The sequence below is a fragment of the Heloderma suspectum genome, chromosome 5 (genome assembly GCF_057233095.1).
Source record: "Heloderma suspectum isolate Gila_16-S chromosome 5, 16-S_ref, whole genome shotgun sequence".
Taxonomy (NCBI): domain Eukaryota; kingdom Metazoa; phylum Chordata; class Lepidosauria; order Squamata; family Helodermatidae; genus Heloderma; species Heloderma suspectum.
Window position 1 is genome coordinate 117,355,553 of NC_139462.1, and position 24,873 is coordinate 117,380,425.

General features: G+C 41.2%; 1 protein-coding gene across 6 annotated transcripts in view; it reads right to left on the reverse strand.

Annotated features, from left to right (window-relative positions):
• The window catches only part of CC2D2A (coiled-coil and C2 domain containing 2A), a 116,704-nt gene that overhangs the window by 30,651 nt on the left and 61,180 nt on the right, over nucleotides 1–24,873 (reverse strand). For 4 of the 6 annotated variants that reach the window (XM_084857090.1, XM_084857092.1, XM_084857088.1 and 1 more), the window contains 8 exons: nucleotides 23,736–23,874; nucleotides 22,927–23,130; nucleotides 21,758–21,850; nucleotides 20,828–20,919; nucleotides 15,631–15,798; nucleotides 10,983–11,088; nucleotides 8,959–9,068; nucleotides 5,143–5,239 (listed from right to left, as the gene is read on the reverse strand). In XM_084857090.1, the coding sequence (XP_084713216.1) occupies nucleotides 5,143–5,239; nucleotides 8,959–9,068; nucleotides 10,983–11,088; nucleotides 15,631–15,798; nucleotides 20,828–20,919; nucleotides 21,758–21,850; nucleotides 22,927–23,130; nucleotides 23,736–23,874 (1,009 nt within the window). The remainder of the gene's footprint in view (nucleotides 1–5,142; nucleotides 5,240–8,958; nucleotides 9,069–10,982; nucleotides 11,089–15,630; nucleotides 15,799–20,827; nucleotides 20,920–21,757; nucleotides 21,851–22,926; nucleotides 23,131–23,735; nucleotides 23,875–24,873) is intronic. The other 2 variants (XM_084857089.1, XM_084857091.1) reach the window with 2 other exon arrangements.

The window sequence follows — 24,873 nt, forward strand, 5'->3', positions numbered from 1 at the left end:
TCTTTTAGTTGCCAGGTAAGTCTTGCTGATTCTATTGTGCTTTTAATAGTATCTGAGGTCCCTAATGGTAAAATGTCTAAGAAAAAACACACAGATCTGTTTTTATCTACTGGTCTTCTGTTTGTATCTTTGCTGTTTTAAATACTGATTTGATTTTATTGTTTTTGACTGTTGTGATCTGTCTTGAGACCATTTGGCAATAAAAAAATAGTATGCAGACCCCATGAGCAAACAAGCAAAACAACGACAGCCAGATAACACATGATTGGCCCTATCGCACAATATCACTGTGTGCTACACGGCCTGCTTGGATATGGTTGTCTCTGTGCCCTGGGATTCCCCCATGCGAGCAAATGAGATCAGGGCTTGTGATTCACATGCTTCCCCTAACCCCAAAACCACAGGGAAATGTTATTGCTTGCCAGGAAAATAAGTACAGGATCTCCCTGTTCACTTCTCCCCACAGTGCGGAAAGCAGGGAAAGAAACATGTGAGATCTCCTTCTGCACAAGGCTCACTCCCAGAAACAACATCCAAACAAGCCCACCATGTGTCTACAATACGTCTCTGGAGGAACTAGTCATACATTTGGTATCTATACCTTCACGGTAACCATACCGCAGAGCAAAACATTTAATACAGGTATCTCAAATATATCCCTGGTAACACAGAGGTATATGGAAGTTCCATGACTACACCAATATTATTATTACAGTGTCACAGGTCTGTTCTGGTGAATATGCCCAAGGAATGCTGAAAATTACACCTGTACTTAGCAAAGAACAGAGGCAGCGAAGCAAGAGGAAGAGTCGTTGTTTCCCCCAAATGTGTACCTTTGCTGTGACTCTCAGCAGTTGCTTCAGCACCATTTTTTTTTAATAATGGTGTAGTTTTATAAAAAAGATCTGCTTCTTCCTCCTGGGAATAGTTATTACAGCCAATCAGGGATTACATACTCAGTGAAGACGCCACAAAGTCAATCGGATTTGGCTATATGACAATGTTATTAAGCCAATCCAAAGTAAGGCCAAGGATTCCTGCACTCACTCTGGATACGGGGGTTGGAAAGAGGTTGAAATTGTTTTAAATTAAAAATTAGTAACGGGACCTTTTTACAAACGGTAAAAGTGCTTCTCCATTTTGGCTCAGCCAAATCTGCCCCCCCCCCGCGCGCGCACACACACACACACACACACACACAGACCAGCACTTGACAGTTCATACTGTTGGACTGCAGAATGTAAACCTAATCAACATTGTGTGAAAGTGTCACGGATTTTATGAAATAGCTGACTTTGCTTCATTGCTAATTAATCTGTTTTAAAACAATATAAGATGTCTTATTATGAAATGCAAATGCTAAATATTAATGATGATTAAGAATTTGAAAATGTAAATGAAGTATTATATTAAATTGTATTAAAGAGAAGGCAACACAGACACAAGCAGTTTCACAATGAATTCTGGGTAACTGTCATAAAAATAATGGTCAAGTTGACCTGGATGGTATCCAAAGAGAAAATGCTGATTTAAAACCCTGTCACTTGGGCCAAAAAGTTATTTGACTAATGAACAAGTGTAAAGCTGTATTATTCAAGGTCAAAAGTGTACTGAAAGTTTTCACTTATCAATTAATGAGCAAAACATATTGTGTAAGGTTATATATCAGAAATCATGTTATATAGATGTCTAGAAAAATTTACAGACTCAAGTTTAATTGGCAAATTTGAGTGAGGAGTCTCCTCAGTTATAATGCAAAAGCGATCTTATCTAGCCTGAAAGGTGTACATGTAAACATTTTATGCAAGTTCTAAATGTTTAGGAATGTTGAATAAAAATGAGATAATTAAGACTGAGTCCTAATTTATGGGACAGTAGATAATATTAGTTATGAGGTAATTTCTACACAAACAGTATAAATACATGTTGATTTTAGAATGTGGGAGCTTCTTCTTAAAAGCTCACCAGGCCTGTGTACCTGTCAGCTGAATAGCCTATTCAGTATTGAATAGGGAACTTGGTACTTAGAATGAGATCTCTCATTTTTAAGCTATTAAGATTTAAGGATCTTCAGCAAAGCTCTGTTTAACAACAGAAATGTTTTCATGTCATTACGTGCAAGTTATATTCTTATGTGATATTATAAGCATATTTCTAAGAAAAATAATAAATGATTAAAAATATTTTCCTGTATTAATTCTTGTTAGTACAAAACTTGGATTGCAGCTGGTTGGCCCCATGTGCTATGGCTGCCCTTGTTAGAAATGCAGGGCATTCTTATGTTTTTGTTAATATCTATGTGTTCCTCCTAGGAGCTCACCATATTATGATGCAGATTGCTCGAACAAGTTAGAAAATTACTTAGGTGAGCATGAGGATGAATTCCCTTCAGTTCCTTAGTGGTGGCTGGTGATTTTAATGCACGTATAGGTCCAACTAGCTAGGCCATTGCTAAGGCTTTAGGAAGCGCTATGGAGTTATGGGAAGATCTGGAAACTTGAACTTCTAAAGATATAAAGCTTAATGCTTCTGGCCTTACCTTTTTTGCATTAGTAATTAAATTAAATTTAACATTAAGTAATGGTCAACTTGGTAATTCACGAGGAGAATTTACATATTTAAGTAACTTTAGTGCAAGTATTGTGGATTACGTGATTATTTCTTATTTGTTTCGATTAACAATTCTATTTTTCTCAGTTGATTCGGTAGGTGGTAATAATCACCAGCCACTTAGATTTTCTTTGCTGTGGTCTAATAGTGTGATTACTAATCTTGATACTCACTTAAATTTTGATCAAGCACTATCGACATCAGACAGGTGGATTAAATGGAACTCCTTGTTACAAGTAGATTTGGAACAGAGACTTTATTCTGAAGAACTGTTGAATTTAAGGGATGATCTGGTCCAGGTGTCCAATATAAAATCAGCGATTCAATTATATGTACAACTAATAGATTCCTTCAGACCCTTTTTCTTAAAAAAGGTATCTTCATCAGAGAATTACCAAACCAAAAGGGGTAATGTATGGTTTGACAAGGATTGCAGATGAGAAAAGTGATAAGATCTTACTGTGGCAGTGGTTCTTCCATAATCCCCCCTCAATTTTATGAAATGCGTAAAAAGTATAAAAGTTTAATCAGTGAGAAAAAAAGGATTTATTATGAGGAACAATGGGAGGAATTAGGCCTTGCACTTTTGCAAAAGAACCCAAGTAAATTCTGGGATATACTCACAAGATTGGAAAAGAGATTGGCTCCCGTTCTAGAAGGAAGTATTGTTACGACCGAATGGGAAACCCATTTTAGGAGGGTATTTAATGAGCCTAACCTTCCTAGTTCTTCCTTTGGGGTTTCTATTGAATGTAACTGGAAACATTGCTGGGAGAATATTTCAACAGACAGGGCCAAGTCATTAATCTTAAGGCTAAAAAATGGTAAAGCTTCTGGTGATGGTCTTCCACCAGATCTCTTTACCACATTCCCTGACTGGTAGACCTCAATATTTCCATAACTATTTTCCTTAATCAACATCACAGGGATTTCGCCTCTGAGTCTGTCATCGGCTATTGTGGTTCCAATTTATTAAGAGGCGTAGGAATGACCCGGCAAATTATAGGCCAATTAGTTTATTAGATGTTCCAGGGAAGAATTTACACCAGATCTCTCCTAGAAAAACTGGAGGATTGGGTGGAGCAACAATACTGGAACAAGCAAAGTTCCAGGCTGGCTTTCGTCCAGGTTGGTCAACTCTAGATAACTGCTTTATGCTGAAATACATTATTGATAAATATTTGTCTGGAATTGTGAAGCATGTCTATGTAGCTTTTATTGATTTGAAAGCTGCTTTTGATTCTATTTCTCAGGAACATCTGAGGAGCAAATTACAATCTATGAGCATTGACCCATAGCTTTTAAAATGTATAATGACTTTATATTCTGGGACATCTTTGCAAGTTAGAATTGATGGAAGACATTTATCTGACTCTGTACCGTTGTTAAAAAATGTTGAAGGTCATCTCTTGTAACGGTTTGCTTTCTATTGTCTAATGCTGACAAGCATGTATCCTTCAGAACATCTAAATTTCCCCTCTTTCTCTACATGACAATGGCTGCAAGGTTATTGTATGCACAAAAGTGGAAGAATGAAACAATACCAACTGTGAGCGAGTGGATCATGAAAATGATGGAACTGGCAGAGATGGCAAAACTTATTATTATAATTAAAGAAGGGTCAACAACTAAATTTATGTTAGATTGGAAACCATTTATAGAATTTGTACAAGAAATAAAGAAAAAATGATATCTATGTATGTGGATTTTGAACTTTTAGATGGTTGATTCTCTTTTTTCTGTTGTTAAAATTAGGAGAAGGGAGATAATGTCTGTGAACTCAATGTATGATATACAACTAAGATAAGAACTTGTTGTTGTTCAGTCGTTAAGTCGTGTCCGACTCTTCGTGACCCCATGGACCATAGCACGCCAGGCCTTCCCGTCCTCTGCTCTCTCCTGGAGTGTGCTCAAGTTCATAAGGTAAGAACTAGAGAATAATAATAAGCATTTGTTGTGTAAGGGGAGCCAAAGGTAGATAGTTTACAATCTTAAGAGATATTTTAGTGTATGTGTATTGTGTGTTTATGTTCTTGTCGTGTTTTGTTTTTCTAAATTTCTTGTCAATGTTTTACAGATGCATGTTACAAAGCTTAAAGGCTGTAAGGACAATTATTCAATTTTTGAGGGTCTATTAGTAGAGTTTTAAATTGTATAATGATCTTTTCCCCCTGTAACTGTGTATAATGGCAAATTGCTAAGATACAATAAACCCTTTTGCTATTTTGGATTGCAACCCACGAAACAAGGTGTACACTCTGTTTAGAAGTATTTAATCTGCTATAGGTGGTAAACAAGTGGCTAAATGCTCCCAAAGTACTGAACTATAGCCAGATAGCTCAAACAAAGCCCCAGCTGTAATACAAGGACCTGAATGGTTAATTCTGGGGGGAATCTCTGCTTTGCAAAACTGGAGGTTCTGCACCTTGGGGCTCCATTACAGCAAGCTTGTCTGGTTTCCCTGACCTGGCTCTTTGCACCGTAACCTCCTAGTATATAAAATCAACATAATTCTTCAGATGCTTTGCTCACCTCTAAGACATCGTATAATACTTCATCAAAAATGTTAATGAAGATGTCATCCTTCACTGACTGCAGGCTGGAAGTGCTGTAGTCACCATTTGGGGCTCTATAATAATGTTTAAACATTGGGAGAATTACTGAAAGTAAACAATTACACAATTTGCGGTCATGCATATAAAATGCCAGTTCATGATCTGCTTCCCTCTTGCTCCTCCTCATTCTCCTCTGCCACCTCTTTTCTTTCATGCACATTGTGTCCTACCCACTTCCATAAGGAAAAAGTTTATGCAAATGCTATCAGGAAGGCTGATGAGATGGAGGGTAGGGTTCAAGAGGAACTCGCCACCAGCTTTTAACACAAAGCTTTGCAGAATATGGGACAGTCAATAGGTGTAGCCCCTATCTCAACCATGTCCTAGCTGCAGCCCCTTCTCTTTCTCCCTGACAAGCCAATGGGAGTAATCTATTTCAATGAAAGAAAATACAGGCTGCTTACCTGTAGTCATAGTTCTTCAAGTGGTCATCTGTGCATTCATACACATATGATTCTGCATCTGCACAGCACCTTGGTTGGAACATTCTAGAGCTGGAGTGTTTGGGTGAAAAACCTGCCCCCACCCATCATGCATATGGACCCTGGACACAACTCCTGCCCTCTCTAGCTCCTTGAGACCAGAGTCTGAAGGACACTGAAGGAAGGAAGGACCTTGTGCAGGAATGGATGGTGGGTTGTGTGAATGCACAGATGACCACTCAAAGAACTATGGGTACAGCTAAGCAATCTGTATTTATTTCTTCATGGTCTCTGTGAATCACACACATATGGGTGAATAGCAAGCTACTCCACTTACTGGAGACACTGAAGGAAGAACTGTTTTGCCAAAGGCAGCATCTTTCTGAGATCAAGCCAGTAATGACAGATGAAGGTTGACAGCTGAGACAAAGTAGCAGCTCTGCAGAAGTCCAGAACCAAAACCCATCTAGCAGAGGCAGCAGAAGAGGCCATAGCTCTGATGGAGCGGGCCTGACTGGGACCTGGAAGAGGGAGAGATGCCAGTTCGTACGCAAGGTGTATGGTCTCTGTAACCTACTTGGTGAGTCACTGGAAGGAGAGAGGGCCCTTATAACAAAGAAATAGTCTGGGCGATCGTTGGACCGATCGAATCCTATCGATGTACAAAGCTAAAACTCTTCAAACATCTAGGGCATGAGAAAACATTTCCAGTGGTGATGAGGGCAATGGAAAAAATGTGGGCAAGGAGATGTCCTGTTGCAGGTGGAAATCAGAGACTATTTTGGGTACGTCTGGATAGAGGACAAATGTATCCCTGTGGAAAGTAAGATAGGGCATATCTGCCAGAAAGGTGCAGAGTTTGTTGGTTTGGTGAACTGAAGTTATAGCTGTGAGGAAGACAGTTTTGAAGGAGCAGACAGAAATCCATTGTTGCTAGAGGCTCAAAGGGTTTTCCCATGAGGCAGACAAGGAGAACTGAGGGACTCCAGGAAGGAGGACGAAGCCTGTATGAAGGGAAGAGGTTCTGCATGCCCTTGAGGAACTTTTTAACTAGAGGGTGGGCAAACACTGTAAAGCCTTTAATCGTGTTGTAAAAGGCAGAAACAGCTGCAAGGTAGACTCTGAGAGAAGAAAGAGCTAGTCCCTTTGAAAAGAAGAAGGAAATTAAAAACATGCTGCAATGGGCAACAAACAGGATCAACATTACAATGGACTGCGAAGGCCACAGAACAAGTCTATTTAGCTCTGTAAGAAGGCTCAGTGGATTCTTTGAATATTGATTCCAGTATGTAGCAGATAGCCAGGGAGAAAATTAAACTGGCTGAATTCTCCAGGCTGAGTCCTTAGCAGCCTGTAAGATAACTGACAGCAAAGGAATAGCCACTGGCGCTGAGGTATCAGACTGGACGAGCTGGTAGACTGGGTGCTTGATTTGGGGCTTTGCTTGATTTCAGACCAAAGCATGCCGCCATTCTAGTGACTTGTTTGATGTAGGCGTGGGAGTCCTCCAACAGTGAGGACAGACCTTCGTCTCCCACTGGAGGGTCAGGGGAGGTTGACAAGGCCAGGGTCCACGAGGAGGCGGTGCAGTCCAGGGAGCCTTTGCCAGAAGATGGTAGTGGTGACGCTTCCTGGGAGTGCAATGCAATGGGAATGAAGGCAAAAGATCGAGGTACTGGAAGTAAGGAAGACAGAGGAGGCAGGATGCTCAGGGCACCTTGGATAGTTGAGGTGATTGGCGTGATGGACATGATTAGAACCAATGGTAGCGTCGATGCTGTCTGAAGTGTAGTGGTTGAGAGACAAGTGGCAGGAGTGTAGTGGATACTGTAGGATATTGTTGGTGAGAGCGCGAGCGGGCTCAGTAATGGTGAGTTGGATAGTTGGCACCATAATAGTAGTTGTAGTCATAATGGCGACTAGTTCCCCTATAGCCCTGAGGATCTCTGCAGTAGCAGTCCCAGGCACAGGAAGGAGAGTGGGATGAATAGTATCCTTATGTCTCTCCCATAAGGAGTGGGGGTACGATGGTGAGCAGGAGTAGCGAGATCCAAGAGGATCGATGCAAAGGTGATCAGTCCCTGTCAGGGGTGGGGACAGGGACTGATTCCAAAGTGGCTACTGTGGAGGGAGTGGGGGATGCATCCCAAATTTCCCCTTTAAGGGTGGAGCCCATAGCTTGGACCACAGGAGATGGAGACAAACAGATCTCTGAAATGTTACCATGGTAAGAGTTGAGGTTGGCTCCAGGATGTTGACGTGGTGCTTGGACTTAGATTTTTTTGGTTGCCTCGTGGCTGCCAATGCCCCAGGAGTCGAAGGTGCTGGACGCTGGGTGCTCACAGATGGAGCTGAGGCAGATTATACAGTACCGTAGCTGATCATTTCATCCTGGGAACTGATGGTGGTACCAAGGACAAAGTAATACCTGAGCAGCAGTAGTCAGAGCCACTGAGGAGCAGAACAAAAGCTCAGAGGCAGTACAGATGGGAGCATTAGGGGCTGCAGCAAACAATGCCCGTTCCCACAAAAGCGCCTTTAGGCAGGAAGTCCATCTGTGGTATGCCTGCTTGGTAAAGGCAAAGCAGTGGCATCAAGAGCCTGTTTGGTGACTCTCTCCAAGGTACAGAAGGCAGAAGGAGTGACCATCACAGGAAGTAGCTTCCTCCTGCAGCAAGTCCCAAAGTCTAAGTCCCAAAGAAAGAAAACAATTACCAAAATGAAAAAAAGTCCAAGAAAAAAGAGAATAAAAACAAATAAAACTCAACAGCTTAGTTTCCTAATCTCCACAGGAGAGAATGTTCCTCGCAATGAGTCTGCTTCGGTAGCTGAAGAGGAATCGGGAAAGGCGGGAGCCACACCTGGGGATATGCACGATGGGTGGGGCAGGGCTCCTGCCAAAATGCTCTTCAGTTCTAGAATGTTCCAATCAAATTTCTGTGCAGGTGCAGCACCTCTATGTGTGTGACGCACAGAGACCACGAAGAAGTAACGGAACTGCAAGACGCTACATCATTTGTGTGTGTATGTGGTGGTGGTGGGGCAATCTGGTACTAGCACCACAGGTTGCTGATACTAATATCAGGAGTAGGAGTGAGGTTTTGTTCTCTTCTCAGAAGTGTTCCTGGCTTCATTCCCTTTACTTTCTCCCAGAGAAGTCAAATGCAATACATTTAGGTTTACAGGAGAATACAAGGCAGCCTATCATACAGGACACTTATAGGGGATTTATCCAGAGCAACTTAATATTCATCCAGACCATCATTTGTCATATTGTGAGGCATTAAATACTTTTGAAGGTGCATTCAGACCTAAATGGAAGTTCAAGTTCTTCATTCCAGTTTGGGTTTGGCCCTTCGGCAGTAGTTGTCCGACAAACTGTTCTTTGAAAAGAAACTTCTACAAAGGGCCGGATTAAAACCTACAATGAAATGAACAAAGTGCATATGTTTTTCCAAAGTTTGCAAATAATTTAATCACATAAATACATGAGGTAGCATGGCACTTTCATCTCTTGATCATGCAGAACCTCCAGGTTGCATGTATCCTTAGGTTTATGTATGCTTGAAAATCACTGGGGCCAAGGAACAGATGTTCCTTAGTCCATGGGAAGAAGCAACTTCAATCAACTGGCCTTCAGAGTGGCTACTGTTGTTTCACAGGTTGCTGTTAGAGTGAAGACCTGAGAGGTGGAAGACAATCCTCCCTCTGGCCTCAGCCCTTCACCTAAGCAGAAACTAACGTGGTGGACAGCTGGGGGCGGGGGTTCTTTTAAAGCTATTAGTCTTGAAAATAGTACACAAAAAATAATAGAATGTGTCTGCAATGCTTCTCTTAAGCTATGTTTTCTGAATGGAACTAAAGATTACTTCATACATTACATTTTTACCCCAAAATGTTTTACATGCACACATTAAAAAAATTATGTATGAATACGACAAATACTAGTTTACGAATGTGTGTATTATATGCCTTCTCGCACCAGGGAGTGATGTTTGGCCACAACTCCCCAACAAGTGTGTGCTTGGTTACCAATATGGGCTTGCCACTATGTAATGCATGAAGCATCCTTTAATCTCAGACATCACTATTGCAGTGATGCTTGTGTTATCACCCAACATTTCAATTACCAGTCTTCACTTTTTGTACTTTAATTTCCTCTGACCACACGGTTTACATTCTGCCACTGCTACTAGTATGTGTATATATATCAGCCAATTTGAGGTAGAGGGTTAGCTGACCTGCCCTGTTCCAGAAACAAGCATATTTTCTGCTCATTTCCAGTTGCTTCCAGAGCCACTAGATTTCCGCTGCACAAGCTGTGGGTCTCACTTGCAGCACAGAATCGGTGGGGGCACACTGCCCTCTTGGATACTGACTTACGCTGTGGAAGTCATCCTTGGAAAGTCTTTCAAGTGTAGGAGATAAATCCTTATACGTAAATAAATTTTAAAAAAACGATCTTTATCACTTTATTAGAAAACAGAGCAGAAAAATAAATCACAGCATGGTTCCATGAATACCGTGAGCAAGCAACCATTTTTTAAAAATTTACTACATAGCAGAATACTGAACCAGTGGGTAAACAGGTCATCTGTATTGGGTCATTATTGCACTGACTGAGGAGATAAAAGATTATTACCCAAGGCTCCTAGAATAATTTTGTTATGCTATCTCAAAATCACCGTGTTCAATAGAGACAGACTTGGATTAGTTATTGATCTTCTGACTATTGCTCAGGGGTGTATATCTTGTTCTTGGAAAGGGGCTTATGAAACATTGTTACGATGTCTGAAGTGACTTACTGTCTGATCAACTGTAGAGAAACAGAAGTAGACAAAACCTATTTTCTATAAATGTATTTGTTTCAATGCATTTATTAATTTTTCTAAAAGATTTTAAAGATTTTTATATGTATCTGTATTTTTGTTTGTTGCAAAACCATAAATCTTATTCTATTTTTTATCTATAAATATATATTTATAAATAAAAAATGAAATAAGTTATTTGGTTTTTCAACAAACAAAAATACAGATAAATATAAAAATATTTAAAATCTTTTAAAAATTAAAAAAATAAAAATATTTTATAAAAATGTATAAAATAAAATTATGTTTTTTCTATATTGATTGTTAGATCTGAAATCCTTCTATTTTGTACTATTCTAAAATAAAATATTTAAAAGGAAAAGGATTAAGGGTGCAGTCCTATGCATGTTTAGACAGAAAAAAGTCCTACTGCCAGGGGAATGATTGCAGTTGTAGGTATAGATTGTAGTTGTAGATGTTCCTATCTAAACATGCATAGGATGGCACCCAAAGGTATTTGAACTTACCTGGTTAAATGCCCATTCTGTGCTGTGGGTTGGGCTCTGTGGGGTTGTAGATGCAGCAAACATCTCGTTGAAGGACCATGATGGTCTAGATGGCTGCTGAAGTTTGCTAGAAAGGAGAATATACAAACTTTTTAGTGAACTTCCAAAATGAAAACAACATAAACATCTAAATAAAATAAGATGTTAATGTACTGATTGTGGGAAAACTGTTAAATCTCTTTGTAAGGCAATAATGTGGGGTAGAAAATTTTCTGTTGCTACATTTTCCACAGAAAATGTTCCACTGTAAAAAAAATGCTGTTTCATGAAATTGGTCAACAACATAGGAACAGATATAATTCAGTACCAGTCTTCAGGCCAGCATAGCACATAAAACGATTGGTACAAATGTAAGCAGATAGATAATGTCCAGTATCCAGTGCGGGTAAACATGCTTCCTATCAGCCTGAGGTGATAGAAAACACCCCCAAAACCTAACAATCTTGAGCGTTCTTCTAGACAAGACTTTTATTGTTCAATTACCTCGCCTCGTTCATGGAACTTTACAGATGACGTTGTCTTCAATTTGTAACCCTCCCATGTTTTCCCACCACGTCTTCTGTCTGTTTTCTTACCACACAAAATTTAATTGAGGAGGAAAAGATGGAATAGCTGCACAATGCCTTTTGGCCGATAGCACCAGAAGCCCTTTGTCCGGAAGCACCTTATGACATGTAGCTACACCCTTAGTTAGAAAGGGAATGCCTGGATTATACCCCACCTTATCTCGAAGTTGTACAGAAAGAGGATCAGAATGCAAGGCACAGAGTTCACTAGCAGGAGGTGTGGAAATCAGCCATAATATAGACAGGATCTCCACCACACCTGATGGAGAATATAATCTCTTCTTGCGTTTAGTATAGGGACTTCTGTCCTTGCGAAGATCACTCTTTCTGTCTTTTGGACTTTATGGGGGGTGGAGGGAAGGAAGCTTAGCAATCCTAAAAAATAGAGCATTGGTCCTGACTGAAGACGGCACTGGACAAAAGGCGGCCAATGGGGTTATAATGGGTCAGAAAACAGAGTAAGAGCCTGCAATGTAACACTGTTGGCAAAATAACCCAAATGATATTAACAGAAGCACAGTAATTCTCTCTCTCTCTCTCTCTCTCTCTCTCTCTCTCACACACACACACACACACACACACTTATAAAACAGAACAGAGTACCCACTATGATACATATTCCAATGTCATAATCGGAATAAAATATAAGAATAATTATCATCCAGTAAAGGTTGTCACCAAAAGGCAGTATCCAATGGGGCCTTAAACAACTGATGTAGTGCTAGTATAAACCTCTAGTGCAACACCAATAGTGAAAGTAGGCGCAACAGTTTTCTCCAGATACTGCCCAGTATTACATACACACGCGCACACACACACACACACACACACACAGCCAGTAGAATAAAGCATTATTGCATTATACAGTATTTAAAACTTCCTGCCTATCCTTTTCATATAGCTTTAACAATTCAAGCACCAAAGTAATGACCGCCAACACTTTAAAGCATCTCCATCTGATCTTAACCCATCCCACATTTGCTTATAACAAGCGAGTTTAAACATAAGTAGCTTAGCCAAATTTCCTTAACTTTTTCTCTAATGAGGGAAGGCATTGTTGTTTTGAATAGCTGGCAATCCAAATATGCATTGTGAAGATCCCCCTCAAAATTACAAATTCTCAGTGCTCTTAGCCCCCCTTTACACCAGAGGACAAGGCTTGGAACCACTCTAGCTCTCAGTTCTTAGAGGTAGGAGTCCATCTCATCACAGGGTAAGAATGAGACCTGATAATCCCTCCCACTTACAACACAATTAATTATTGTTGTTGTTGTTCAGTCGTTCAGTCGTGTCCAACTCTTCGTGACCCCATGGACCATAGCACGCCAGGCCTTCCTGTCCTGCACTCTCTCCCGAAGCGTGCTCAAGTTCATATTCATTGCATCGGTGATGCTATCTAGCCATCTCATCCTCTGCCGTCCCCTTCTCCTTTTGCCTTCAGTCTTTCCCAGCATCAGGGTCTTTTCCAGAGAGTTTTCTCTTCGCATTAGGTGGCCAAAATATTTGAGCTTCAGCTTCAGTATCTGTCCTTCCAATGAGCACTCAGGGTTGATTTCCTTTAGGATGGACTGATTTGACCTCCTTGCAGTCCAGGGGACTCATAAGAGTCTTCTCCAGCACCACAGTTCGAAAGCATCAATTCTTCGGCGCTCAGCCTTCCTTATAGTCCAGCTCTCACAGCCATACATTACTACTGGGAAAACCATAGCTTTGATTAGACGGACCTTTGTCGGCAAAGTGATGTCTCTGCTTCTTACTATGCTGTCTAGGTTTGCCATAGCTTTTCTCCCAAGGAGCAAGCGTCTTTTAATTTCATGGCTACAGTCATCGTCTGCGGTGATCTTGGAGCCCAAGAAAGTAAAATCTGTCACTGCTTCCATTTCTTCCCCTTCTATATGCCAGGAAGTGATGGGGCCAGATGCCATGATCTTCGTTTTTTTAATGTTGAGTTTCAAACTAGCTTTTGCACTCTCCTCTTTCACCCTCAACAAGAGGCTCTTTAGATCCTCTTCTCTTTCTGCCATTAGGGTGGTATCGTCTGCATATCGGAGGTTGTTGATAATTCTCCCAGCAATCTTAATTCCGACCTGTGATTCATCCAACCCGGCATTTCTCATGATGTACTCTGCATATAAGTTAAATAAGCAGGGTGACAATATGCAGCCTTGTCGTACTCCTTTCCCAATTTTGAACCACTCGGTTGTTCCATGTCTGGTTCTTACTGTTGCTTCTTGACCCTCGTACAGGTTTCTCAGGAGGCAGGTAAGGTGGTCTGGTACTCCCATCACTTTAAGAATTTGCCACAGTTTGTTGTGATCCACACAATCAAAGGCTTTAGTGTAGTCAATGAAGCAGAAATAGACATTTTTCTGGAATTCTCTTGCTTTCTCCATGATGCAGCGAATGTTGGCGATTTGATCTCTAGTTCCTCTGCCTAATTAATTATTACCGGGAATCAAATAGTTTCTTTGAATTTTCTCTGCAGTCTTACTTTGTTCTATCAGTCCTCTTCCTTCTCTCCCCTTTACTCCTAGTTCCCTGGGGTTTATAAAGCTGCCTTCTTTCCTGCTCTTTGGCTTCTCTGCCTTCCTAGCCCTGTTCTTACCTGTCTCAGCCGTGCTTGATTTTAGCCAGCACGTGTGGGCAGGAAGCCAATTCAAATCATGCCCTTTCTGGAGCTTATCACATGCAACAACTAATATATTACCAATAACATCACTATCCTTAAAACAATGCATTTATTTATTTATTTAATTCAGTATTTTTGTATCCCGCCCACTTTCAGTTTTGGAACAAAGGGCAGCTAACAACCCAAGATAATAAAATATCGATAGAAATAAGGAACATGGTATTGATATAAAAATGTAATAAAACAGCAGCAATAGATCTCTCTAAAGACATACCTAACATATCATACATCAATATCCAAATGCCTGAATAAAAATGTCTTCAGCCTTTGTTAAACAGTTGAGTTGTGGCAATAGACCTAATATCACTTGGGAGGGAGTTCCACAGATGAGGCACCACGCTACCACAGAAAATGCCCTGTCTCAGGTCATCACTTTCCTAGCCTCTACTACTGATGGGCTAATGAGCAAGGCACCCCCTACCAATCATAAGGCTCAGGTTGGACAAAACAGAAAAGCAGCATAATTTATGGTATATGGTATATTGCTTAAAGAGAAAACAAAATTTTATCTTTAAACAACTCTGAACTGTATTTAAGTAGAGACCTAAATGAGAATAGCAAAAACAATGACATTAGTGGCAGTTCAAAGACTAACCATTTTATTGTAGCATAAGCTTTTGCATAAACTTTTCTTATAATAAGCTTTCAATAAACCTTCTGAAGTGCCACAAGAGTTGTTTTGCTGCAGCTACCTGTGCAGAATATGAATGTTCACTAATTTCAAAGATCTTGTGGATAATAGCCAATACTAATCCTAAAACTACAGGGACAATCTTGCATACATATTGAGCCACTGCTGTCATAGTTGCTGACAAGCATAAATATACAGAACCCTGTGTCTTAAAAAAAAATACAAATAAAAACTATGACCTCAAATGCATTCCAGTTGCACACAAGTTATGGTATTGCATGGGGATGTGTATCTGCCATATACATCAAAAGATGCATTCAGCCAACTTAGTGGGCCCAGATGTGCATCAAAATACAGAGTTGGATATGTGGCAAGCAGGCTTCCAAATTGGCCACAGGCTGCTGGAATATGGGCCACATGCTGCAAATTTATCTCCATGACTTATTGCGGCAACTATTAGAGTAAGCCTGCCATTTGATGCAGAAAGTCTGATCTGCATTTCTATCATGAAGTAAGTGAGCTTATATTTTTTTTTCTGACATGATCATTAACACTCATTCAGAATGACTGTTGGAAAGGAGAAATTAATAGGGCCTAGGTTGGAATACTATGCGAAGTCTCCTATGTATTGGTCCCACTGAACTCAATGGGGCTTACTTCTGGGTAGACGATATAGGATTGCATTGTAAGTGTGTTTAAAAAAATTGAATGAAATCTTCATACCTCCCACCAGGCTTTCGGACTGGAATATCATAAGCTCGAATGATGTTCACCAAGAGTTTTATGTCCCCATCTGAGAGATTCTGCACAGTTACTTTTTTCCTCTCCTTTCGTCTTGGTTTTAAGGGCCGTTTTGCCTCTGCCAGTTTAAAAAGGCTGAGACCCAAAATGCTAATTACAAGAAAAGCAGCGTTAAAGAGATTTCCACATGTAAAACAAAATCATTCTCATAATATAGTATGATGCATTTTGAATTTAAAAATACAATTAAAATAAACAGGAAAATATATGTGGGAAAGTATAAAGCAGAGTTAATACTGTATGATACAGTAGGCATCTACGCTATGATAATATTCTATAAAACATGCCTGTTTGAATGCATGTATCTTGTCAAAAGCAAACAAAATTAAGAAAAATGCGTAATGACATACCCTGGGCCATCAGAACTTAACAGAAGGAAAGCAGAACAAAAAGAAAAACCAAGAATAAAACATAGTTACATAAATACAGACATTAATGTTATCAACAGCATAGAAACACAAGCAAAAGAGAATACATGCATACAATGAACTAGTTTAATATAAAACATTCCAGCAAAGTCAAAATGTATTCAAGGTCAAATTCCAATACCAATTACATTTCCCACACGTGAAAGTGAATTGCTTGCCACTGCAACTGAATTTCCCTTTGTGGGGGGTGAAGTGGCAAAGTAAGGGAGCATTATTGCAATTAAAGGCTACAGCTCGCTGGCCAGTTTCCCAGCCTCTTTTAAATTATACTGAAGCTCACATTAAAGTTGAACATAGTCCCTGGGTTGCTGAGTCGCTCCCACTTGGGCAACGTGCACTGGCATGCTCACAACAACCCAGGTATATTGTGATGTGCAAACCAGGCCACTTAGTTTCATGCACCTAAGGGGGCTTTGGGCTTGCGTTACTTGATGAGCAACCCAGGGATAGCCTGACCAATAGGCAAACAGGGGCAGCACTTTTCAGAAGCAGCAGATCTTTATTTTATTGAGTTAAAAATGACAAAGTCATTTGCTGCTGCAATTGCAGGATTCCATTTTCACGCATTTCTCTTCATTCCCCTCTCTGTTTTAAAATTGAGCGTGTGCTTTTCCTGCTCAGTTCTACTGCCCACGCCCTCTACTTCCAAGTCAATTGGAGGAGGTGAGTAACATAATGGAGGAGTAACAGCACACACCAGGATCACAAGAGGAAGAGTTGTGGAGTAGCGCACTGCAGCCTGTTGCAGTGTGCTCTGGCCAGTTCTCTTGTTCATTCACCCCTGGACCACATCACATCGTGTTGGCTCAGCAGCAGCAAGAAGGGGGGGGGAGCTGTGGAAGCTGCAGATGCCAAGGGAATATTATCAAATCTGGATTTTGTTAGAAACATGTGGGATGGGGCAGAAGATCAGAAAAGATTGGAAACTTTGAGAGGAAGGGGTACCTTGGCTGTAAGAACAGAAGAAGGCCAGGCTCTGTGGGAAACTGTGTTAGCCTGTATGTATGGGATGTGTGAAAGACACACAGCCTTGCGGTTGCCTAGTGTTGTGCTTGTGTTTCTAACAAGAAGCTCTCTCATTCATTTAAAAGGATCTGCAATTAGAAAGCCCTCCAGGAAGGCTAATATGTATGCACTAAACATCTTTAGTGTCTATGCAAGACACAGAAATTGTGTGCACGCGCAAGTGTGTGTGTGTGTGTGTGTGTGAGTGAGAGAGAGAGAGGGAAAGAGAGAGAGAGACAGAGACAGAGAGGGAGAGAAAGAGAGAGGTGAGGGGCACTGCATTTGTCTAGAGTTTGAATATGTGGCAACACGAGAGAGAGTGTTCTCGATATTGGCACCCCAACTATGGAAACCCATCCCCACCTCATATATGGGCAGCACGAAGTCGTACAGGCTTTTGTGTTGAGCTATAGACTTATTTGTTAACCCAGGCTTTTGACTGAATTTACCTCTCTTTTCTTTTGCTGCATCATGTAAACTGTTATCTCTTATTGTTCTCCCTTGTTTGATTATGTTTTCTGTCAATGTTGCATTATTTGACTGTATTTTATTGCTTGTACCTTGCTTTGGGATTATTCTATAATGAAAAGTGGGTAAGGAATTTCTTAAATAAAGTTTAATTATAAATAAAGTGTGTATGGACTTCTGCATTTGGATCCATGCTAGCAGTCTGATGGTTAATGGGTAAATTAATGAGCACCTAATTTGATGTAGACAAGTCTGTGTGTATTTCTTTGTAAACCGCTCAGAGTGCTTTGGCTATGGGACGGTATAGAAATGTAATAAATCATCATTATCAATTTTAGGTCTCCCTGTGTGTGAGGACTAAAATCTAATTGCTAAGAGAAAGACACACACACACACACAAGGGAATATGCAGAACAGTCTTATTCTGTTGCAGAAGTCTAAGTTCAATAGAACTTGCTCCCAGCTAAGCGTCATTAGGAGTAGAGTCTTAGAAAGGAAGAGGAGGACAGATGAAGGCAGGCATTGGTGTCTGAACAGTGCAGCAAGACTTTGAAACGTGGTGATCTTAGCAGGGGAGTGGGCTCACTTCAGGCAGCAAAATGGCTTGGGCCAGTACAAATGGAAGAATGCAAGATTCTTGGGGGAGGGACCTGTCTTCCTGCTTTTTGCTCTTAAAATGCCATGCAACAACAACGACGTAAATTCTCCGAACACACACAAGTGCCTTTTGGTTACATGTAAAACCATCAGTTTGAGAGAGCTACCGTGAACTTTTAAATATTTTAGGAAAATTGATTAATGCAATGATGAACATTTGTTGAATAAAATACAGGCAAACATCCAGTTTTACTGTATAAATGGTTTCTGTGGTCTTCGAATGCAGACCACAGCAGATGGTACTGTTTAAGCTGATACTACAGGATTAGTGAGCTACTTTAAAAGCACAGTACATCAGTAGATACTCCTAATTTTCTAGCAGCATAAATGAGCTGTGCCAGTCACAGAAGAGACACTGCTGACTCAAAGGGCACAATCCAGGTCCAGAAGCCATAGCCCAGGGATCTGTCCAAGCCTCTGCCCACCTGCTCAATTAAGTAGTGTCAAGGGTGCACTTCCTTACTGGCAGCTTCCTTCTCTCTCATCAGCATGAGATCTCCCCAAAGTGACTCTCTTTCTCCTGTCTCATCTCATCTCATCTCACTTACACCAAAGTCTCTTTAGGCAGGTGTCTGGCATACCATGGAGATTCCTGTTCTGCCTCAGCTGCCCCTTAGCTTCCCATCTGCCTCCAGCTCACCCCTCTTCTTTGGCTCTGGCAAAGTCTTTATGCTTCCTGAGGACATGTGTTGGGGTATCTATGTGATTGTGTTGACACATCACGTCCAACCCAGCCATGTTTATTTCACACTACAGCCTGCCACTTGCAATTACCTGTTTACTTTTAGAAAATATAAATAAAAAGTACTTGCCACAAGCTTTGTTTGATGTGATTGCATTCAAAGTTAGAACATAAGAAGAACCATGCTGGATCAGACCAAGGGTCTATCTAGTCCAGCATTCTGTTCACACTGTGGCTGACCAGCTGTCGATGGGAAACCCACAAGCAGGACATCAGTGCAACAGCACCCTCCCACCCATGGTCCCCAGCCACTGGTGTACAGAGGCTCACTGCCTCTGGTACTGGAGGTAGCACATAGCCATCAAGACTAGTAGCCATTGATAGCCTTTTCCTCCAGGAATTTGTCCAACCCCCTTTTAAAGCCATCCAAATTGGTGGCCATCACCACATCCTGTGGTAGCGAATTCCATAGTGTAACTATGCGCTCTGTGAAGAAGTATTTTCTTTTATCTGTCCTGAATCTCCCACCAATCAGCTTCATATGATGAGCCCAGGTTCTAGTATTATGAGAGAGGGAGAAAATGTCTCCCTATCCACATTCTCCACACCATGCATAATTTTGTACACCTCTATCATGTCTTCCCTAGGGATGGCAGAGAATTCCGCCATGGATTTCAGTGAGGCCGAATGCACTGGCATTCGGCCCCCCAAAATCTGTGGCGGAACGGCCTGCCCCCTCGCCCCCCCCCCCGCAGATTCCCCCCGGGACAAGGCTTACCTGGGGCGGATGTTCTGGATGGCGGCGGCGGCTGGGCTTTCAACTAGCTGCTGCGGCCGCCATTTACATCCTGGTCTTTGTCGTGATAGGCTACCTAAGTCTTTATGTAGCCTATCACGGCAAGCCAGTAAAAAAACACACCAAAAAAGGCGTATGCAAATGGCGGCGGCTATGGCGGCTGCTATTTGCGTTCCTCCCCCCCCCCCGTTTTAGCCTACGCAAATATTTACGTAGGCTAAAACGGCGAATAAAAAAGGAACGCAAATAGTGCCCACCACGCTATTTGCATTCTCCTTTTTTTTTTTTTGCCATAATAGCCTACGTAAATATTTGCGTAGGCTAAAATGGTGAAAAATAGGGAACGGAAATGGCAGCCGCTGTAGCCACCGCCATTTGCGTACGCTGTTTTTGTTTGTAGTTTGTTTTGCCCAGCCGTAATAGGCTACGTAAAGACTTACGTGGCCTATCACGGCTGCCTGGCTGGACGCAAATGGCAGCCGCTACGGCAGCCGCCATTTGCGTCCGCACCAGCCAGTCTGTGGCCAGAAATCTGGCTGCGGATGGTCCTGGCTGGCTGTTCCGCGGAGCCGCCACGGAGCAGAGCCAGCCGGGCAGGATTCCGGGAGGGAGGACCGGATCGCCTCCCCCCCGTCGAGGATTCCGGGGGGAGGGATGGAGCGCCCCCCCCCCCCGCGAACAGAATCCGTGAACAGGTTAAGTCACTTTCATACATCCGTAGTCTTCCCTCACCCTCCTTTTTTCCAAGCTGAACAATTCCAGCTGTTGCAAGCTTTCCTCACAGGGGAATTGCTCCAACCCCTTGATCATTTTAGTTGCCCTTTTCTGCTTCTGAGGGAGGATCGACATTTGGAAGCGAAATTACTTTAAAAACAGTTCAACCTGGCTGTTACCAGTTTGTGTAACAGTCAAACTTTACTTGGCTGCAGAGGTGTTTGCAATTGCAAAAACTTAAAAAAAACAATTCAAGGAAATTACAGGAAAATATAGTTTGATAAAAATTAAATGCTTGAGAATAAGACAGAAACATGGTTGACGTCAAGCACATTATTTTGACCTAGCTTTACATATGATCTTCCTTACCCGAGAGTAGGGATTTCATCTTCACTGACTAGATCAGAAAGGAGAAAATGGTGCTTTGCAATCAGGAATCGATTAATTACCGATTCCCTAACCTGAAAAAAGATAAGACTTAATTTGAATCCAAAATCACTAAACCCATATGCCAATCAGCTAACCAAATGCAGTTGCTCTTTTTCTTAAATATTTTTTTCCGGGGATGTTCATTACATTTCAACCAGTTAGGTCAAAGACTGTAGGCTGTACTTACATTTGACAACCTCAGATTTCAAAGCAAATATTTGGCATTTCAGCTGGTTGCATAGTTTCATGTTGTTCACTCTTGTATTATTTTAATCTCCACTTTGTCCCCAGCACCAGTTGTGCTAACATTTAAGCTTTCTGTTGTTTGAAATACCCAGTGTTAGGGAATTCAAATACACTCCTTTCCCTCGGGGAGGCTCATAATTAATGGGATCTGAAGAGGTATAATTTAACTCTTTGCTCTCCTGCAGCAGGCCAAAGGAAAATCCCTCTTCTGGAGGTGGCCTTTGCTTTGGGGGGAAATCCCCCATTGGGGCAAATGGAGAATTTCATGCCACAGCAAATACCACCTTCAGAAGAGGGATTTCCCTCCGGACCTCAGCAAGTGAGGAGCAGGTTACATTCCCCTTGCACATCTGTTCTAATCCCATTCCCAGCCCATTCAATTTGCTTTAAAATAAACTGACATTGGATGCAAGGATGCACTTAGTCTGGCCCTTAGTCTCCTTGGTATGATAAGAAACCAGAGTGCTAGTGGCATAAAAGGTAAGGTAAGGCTCCAGAGACTAGCTGTTGGAGGCTCTCTTTCAATACACAGACCCTGGTGCCTTATAAATGCACAGTAAAGTATTACCAAAATAAATTAACAGTTTGTAGGTACAAAAATAAATACTCTGTTTTGTTTACTACCTTTTGGAGGTACTGTGCAACTAATGCTCTGTGTGCATCCAGATGGTCTTTGGTATCAACTACATCCCTCTCACGCAATCTTTTCTCATAATCCTAAAAGAAAAAAATGCAACTATCATATGCCTTCAAGGGAGAGAAGGGACTTATAAAATATATAAACATGTTCAAATGTTCATCCATTGATTTTCATCTCTCTCCTGATGGCAGTATCCAGAATTCTATCCAAGATTTTAAAATACTTTACATCTGTCACTCAGGAGAATGACAGAAGTAGCAAGTAGGGCAAAAAGGCAGGAATGTTTCACATTTTATTCCTAACCACAACTCAAATGTTTCTGTATATACAAGACATTAAAGCTCATGCTGGTAAAAAAAGTTAATTTTTGAAGCATTAGAATTATTATCAATCCACGTTTGAGGTGAACAAACAAAATACATACAAACTGTACCCTGCAGGAGGGAATCAGGATCAGTAAGAATGTAGTATTTTAAAGATCAAGGTAAAGATGGTCAGAAAACTTATAAAACTGTATGTCCTGAATCTGCCCCCGCCACCAGATTGTACTACTACATAAAAAGAGCCATGCCAGTTCAGATCAAAGGCCTATTTAGTCCAGCATTCTGTTTGCACAGTGGCCAACCAGATGCCTATTCGAAGCTCACAAGGAGGACATCAGTGCATCAGCAACCTGCCACTCCTGTTCCCCAGCAACTCGTATACAAGCTACCTTGGGCCCAATTTTTGGTAGAAAGGTGGGGTATAAATCAAATAAATCAATATGTCGAGGCACACTTCCTCTGATACTGCAGGTAATATACAGCCATCATAACTAGTAGCCACTGATAGCTTTACCCTTCATTAATTTGTCTAGTCCCCTTCTAAAGCTGTCCAAGCTGGTGGCTATCACCTTGGGGTAGTGAATTCCACACTGTGCACTATGTGAAAAAGTACTTCCCTGAATCTGTTCTGAATCTCCACTATTCAGCTGCATTGGATGACCCCAGGTTTTTTTATTTTTATTTATATTTTTTTATTTATTTATTTATTCATTCATTCATTCATTCATTCATTCATTTCCTCATAAGGCATCCTCTAAAAGGAGGTTCATCCATGCTTTAAAATAACATGGCAGTGCAATTAATCACAATAATATTTGACGACTTCGCACCTGCAAGATTCTTTCACTGATTTCTCTTTCCAGTAATGGAATACACTTATAACTTCGAAATTCAGCCACTTCACTATTTCTGAGCTCGAGAAGTCGGAATCTTTTGGATCTGTTAAATTCCTCATCAGAAACAAAATTAAATTCTTGTTGCAACTGCTCCAGTCTGAAGAAATCAGGAACAGAAGCATCGCCACTTGTAGCAACCTAAACAATAAATGTAAGTTTAAAGAAAACTGTTACAAGACTTAATGGCTTTTCAGCCTTAAGAGGTAACTATCTGCACTAGGAATCAGCATACCTGCTGCCCCTGCATTTGGCCTAGCCTCCTCTGCACCCTCCCTACCAACCCAGCAAAACTAGTCACAAACCAGGGACCTACATATTTTCATCTACCTGCAGCCTACAAAATTTCTGCCCCTTGTTATGCAAAATTAGGGTCCCAGGACTCATTTACTTCTACTTACTTTTACATAGGCAAAAACTGCCTACCTGGGAATCACTACAGTGGCACAGATCTGGAAACCATAAAATAAATGAACAATGGTTACATTTCCCTCATCCCAATTAACTTGTGTGCCTGAAGTATCTTGATATACTAACTGATAAGCATATGGAAAAGGACCAAAAGGAATAGCCATGTTCCTATTATAGTACGTGCAGTATATGACACACCATGTGCAAATCTGCGACCGTTCAACCATATACAGAAATATGACATGGCTCCCTATGCACTGCGCTAGAAATTATTCGCTTTGAAAATTCTAGGGAAAAAGGCTTAGCATGTGCCATGTTTCACACAGCATTCTTACCATTATCAGCTGCATTAGTGCTGCGTTGCTTGGGTCATTTGGATCAAGCTTTGTCTCAGCCACCCACCTGGCTAGTTTCTTCATGTCAGTTAACCCTGATGTGCCAATTGACGCAATGGCATCAATATTTTTTAAAGCACTGAAATTGTGACAGAAAAGAACAACAACAACCACGGTTAAAAGAAATCTTCCAGTTCTTTTAGGGACAAGAAAAGCAGCACTGGCCCTTGTACAACACATAGTTTTGCTATGTATCGACTTCTGTAATTCATGTAGTGAGAGATTTAGTTCACCTGTCTTTTTAAACACAAAGAATTGCACATGTTCAATGTCTAAAACTTTGCTTTGTTTTTAAACTTCCTATGCTATGAGTACTCTTTCTATGTTGATTTGTCTGCTGCAAAGTCTTCTGGGCACATACAGTCAAGGCCAGAAATATTGGAAGAAGGGTAACTGTTTTGGCAGTTGGCCTCTGTACACCACCACACTGAAGTTAAAAGGAAACACACCCAGATGGGAGCGAAGTCAGGACTTTCAGCTGTAATTCAAGGGGTTAGACAAAAGTGGGGCACTAACCATTCAGGAAGTACAGCCAGTGGCATACATACACCCCCATCGCTGGTGGCTCATAAGTAATGGAACAAACCAACATCATTTCAAACTTAAGGATCGCCTTTAATACCTGGATGAAAATCCTTTGCAGTCAATTACTGCCTGAAGTCTGGAACCCTTGGACATGACCAAATGCTGAGTTTGCTCCCTCAAGATGCTTTGCCAGGCCTTTACTGCAGCTGCCTTCAGCTGCTGCTTGTTTGTGGGTCTTTCTGCCTTCAGTCTTGTCTTCAGTAACTGAAAAGCATGCTCTATTGGGTTGAGATCAGGTGACTGACTTGGCCATTGAAGAACATCCCACTTCTTTGCCTGGAGAAACTCTAGGGTAGCTTTTGCTGTATGTTTTGGGTCATTATCCATCTGCAATATGAAGCGGCATACTATCAGTTTGGCAGCATTCGGCTGAATCTGAGCAGAAAGTATAGCCCTGTACACTTCAGAATTCATCCTGCTGCTTTGATCAGCAGTCAGGTCATCAATAAACACCAGTGACGTGGTTCCATTGGCAGCCATACATTGCCTCCAG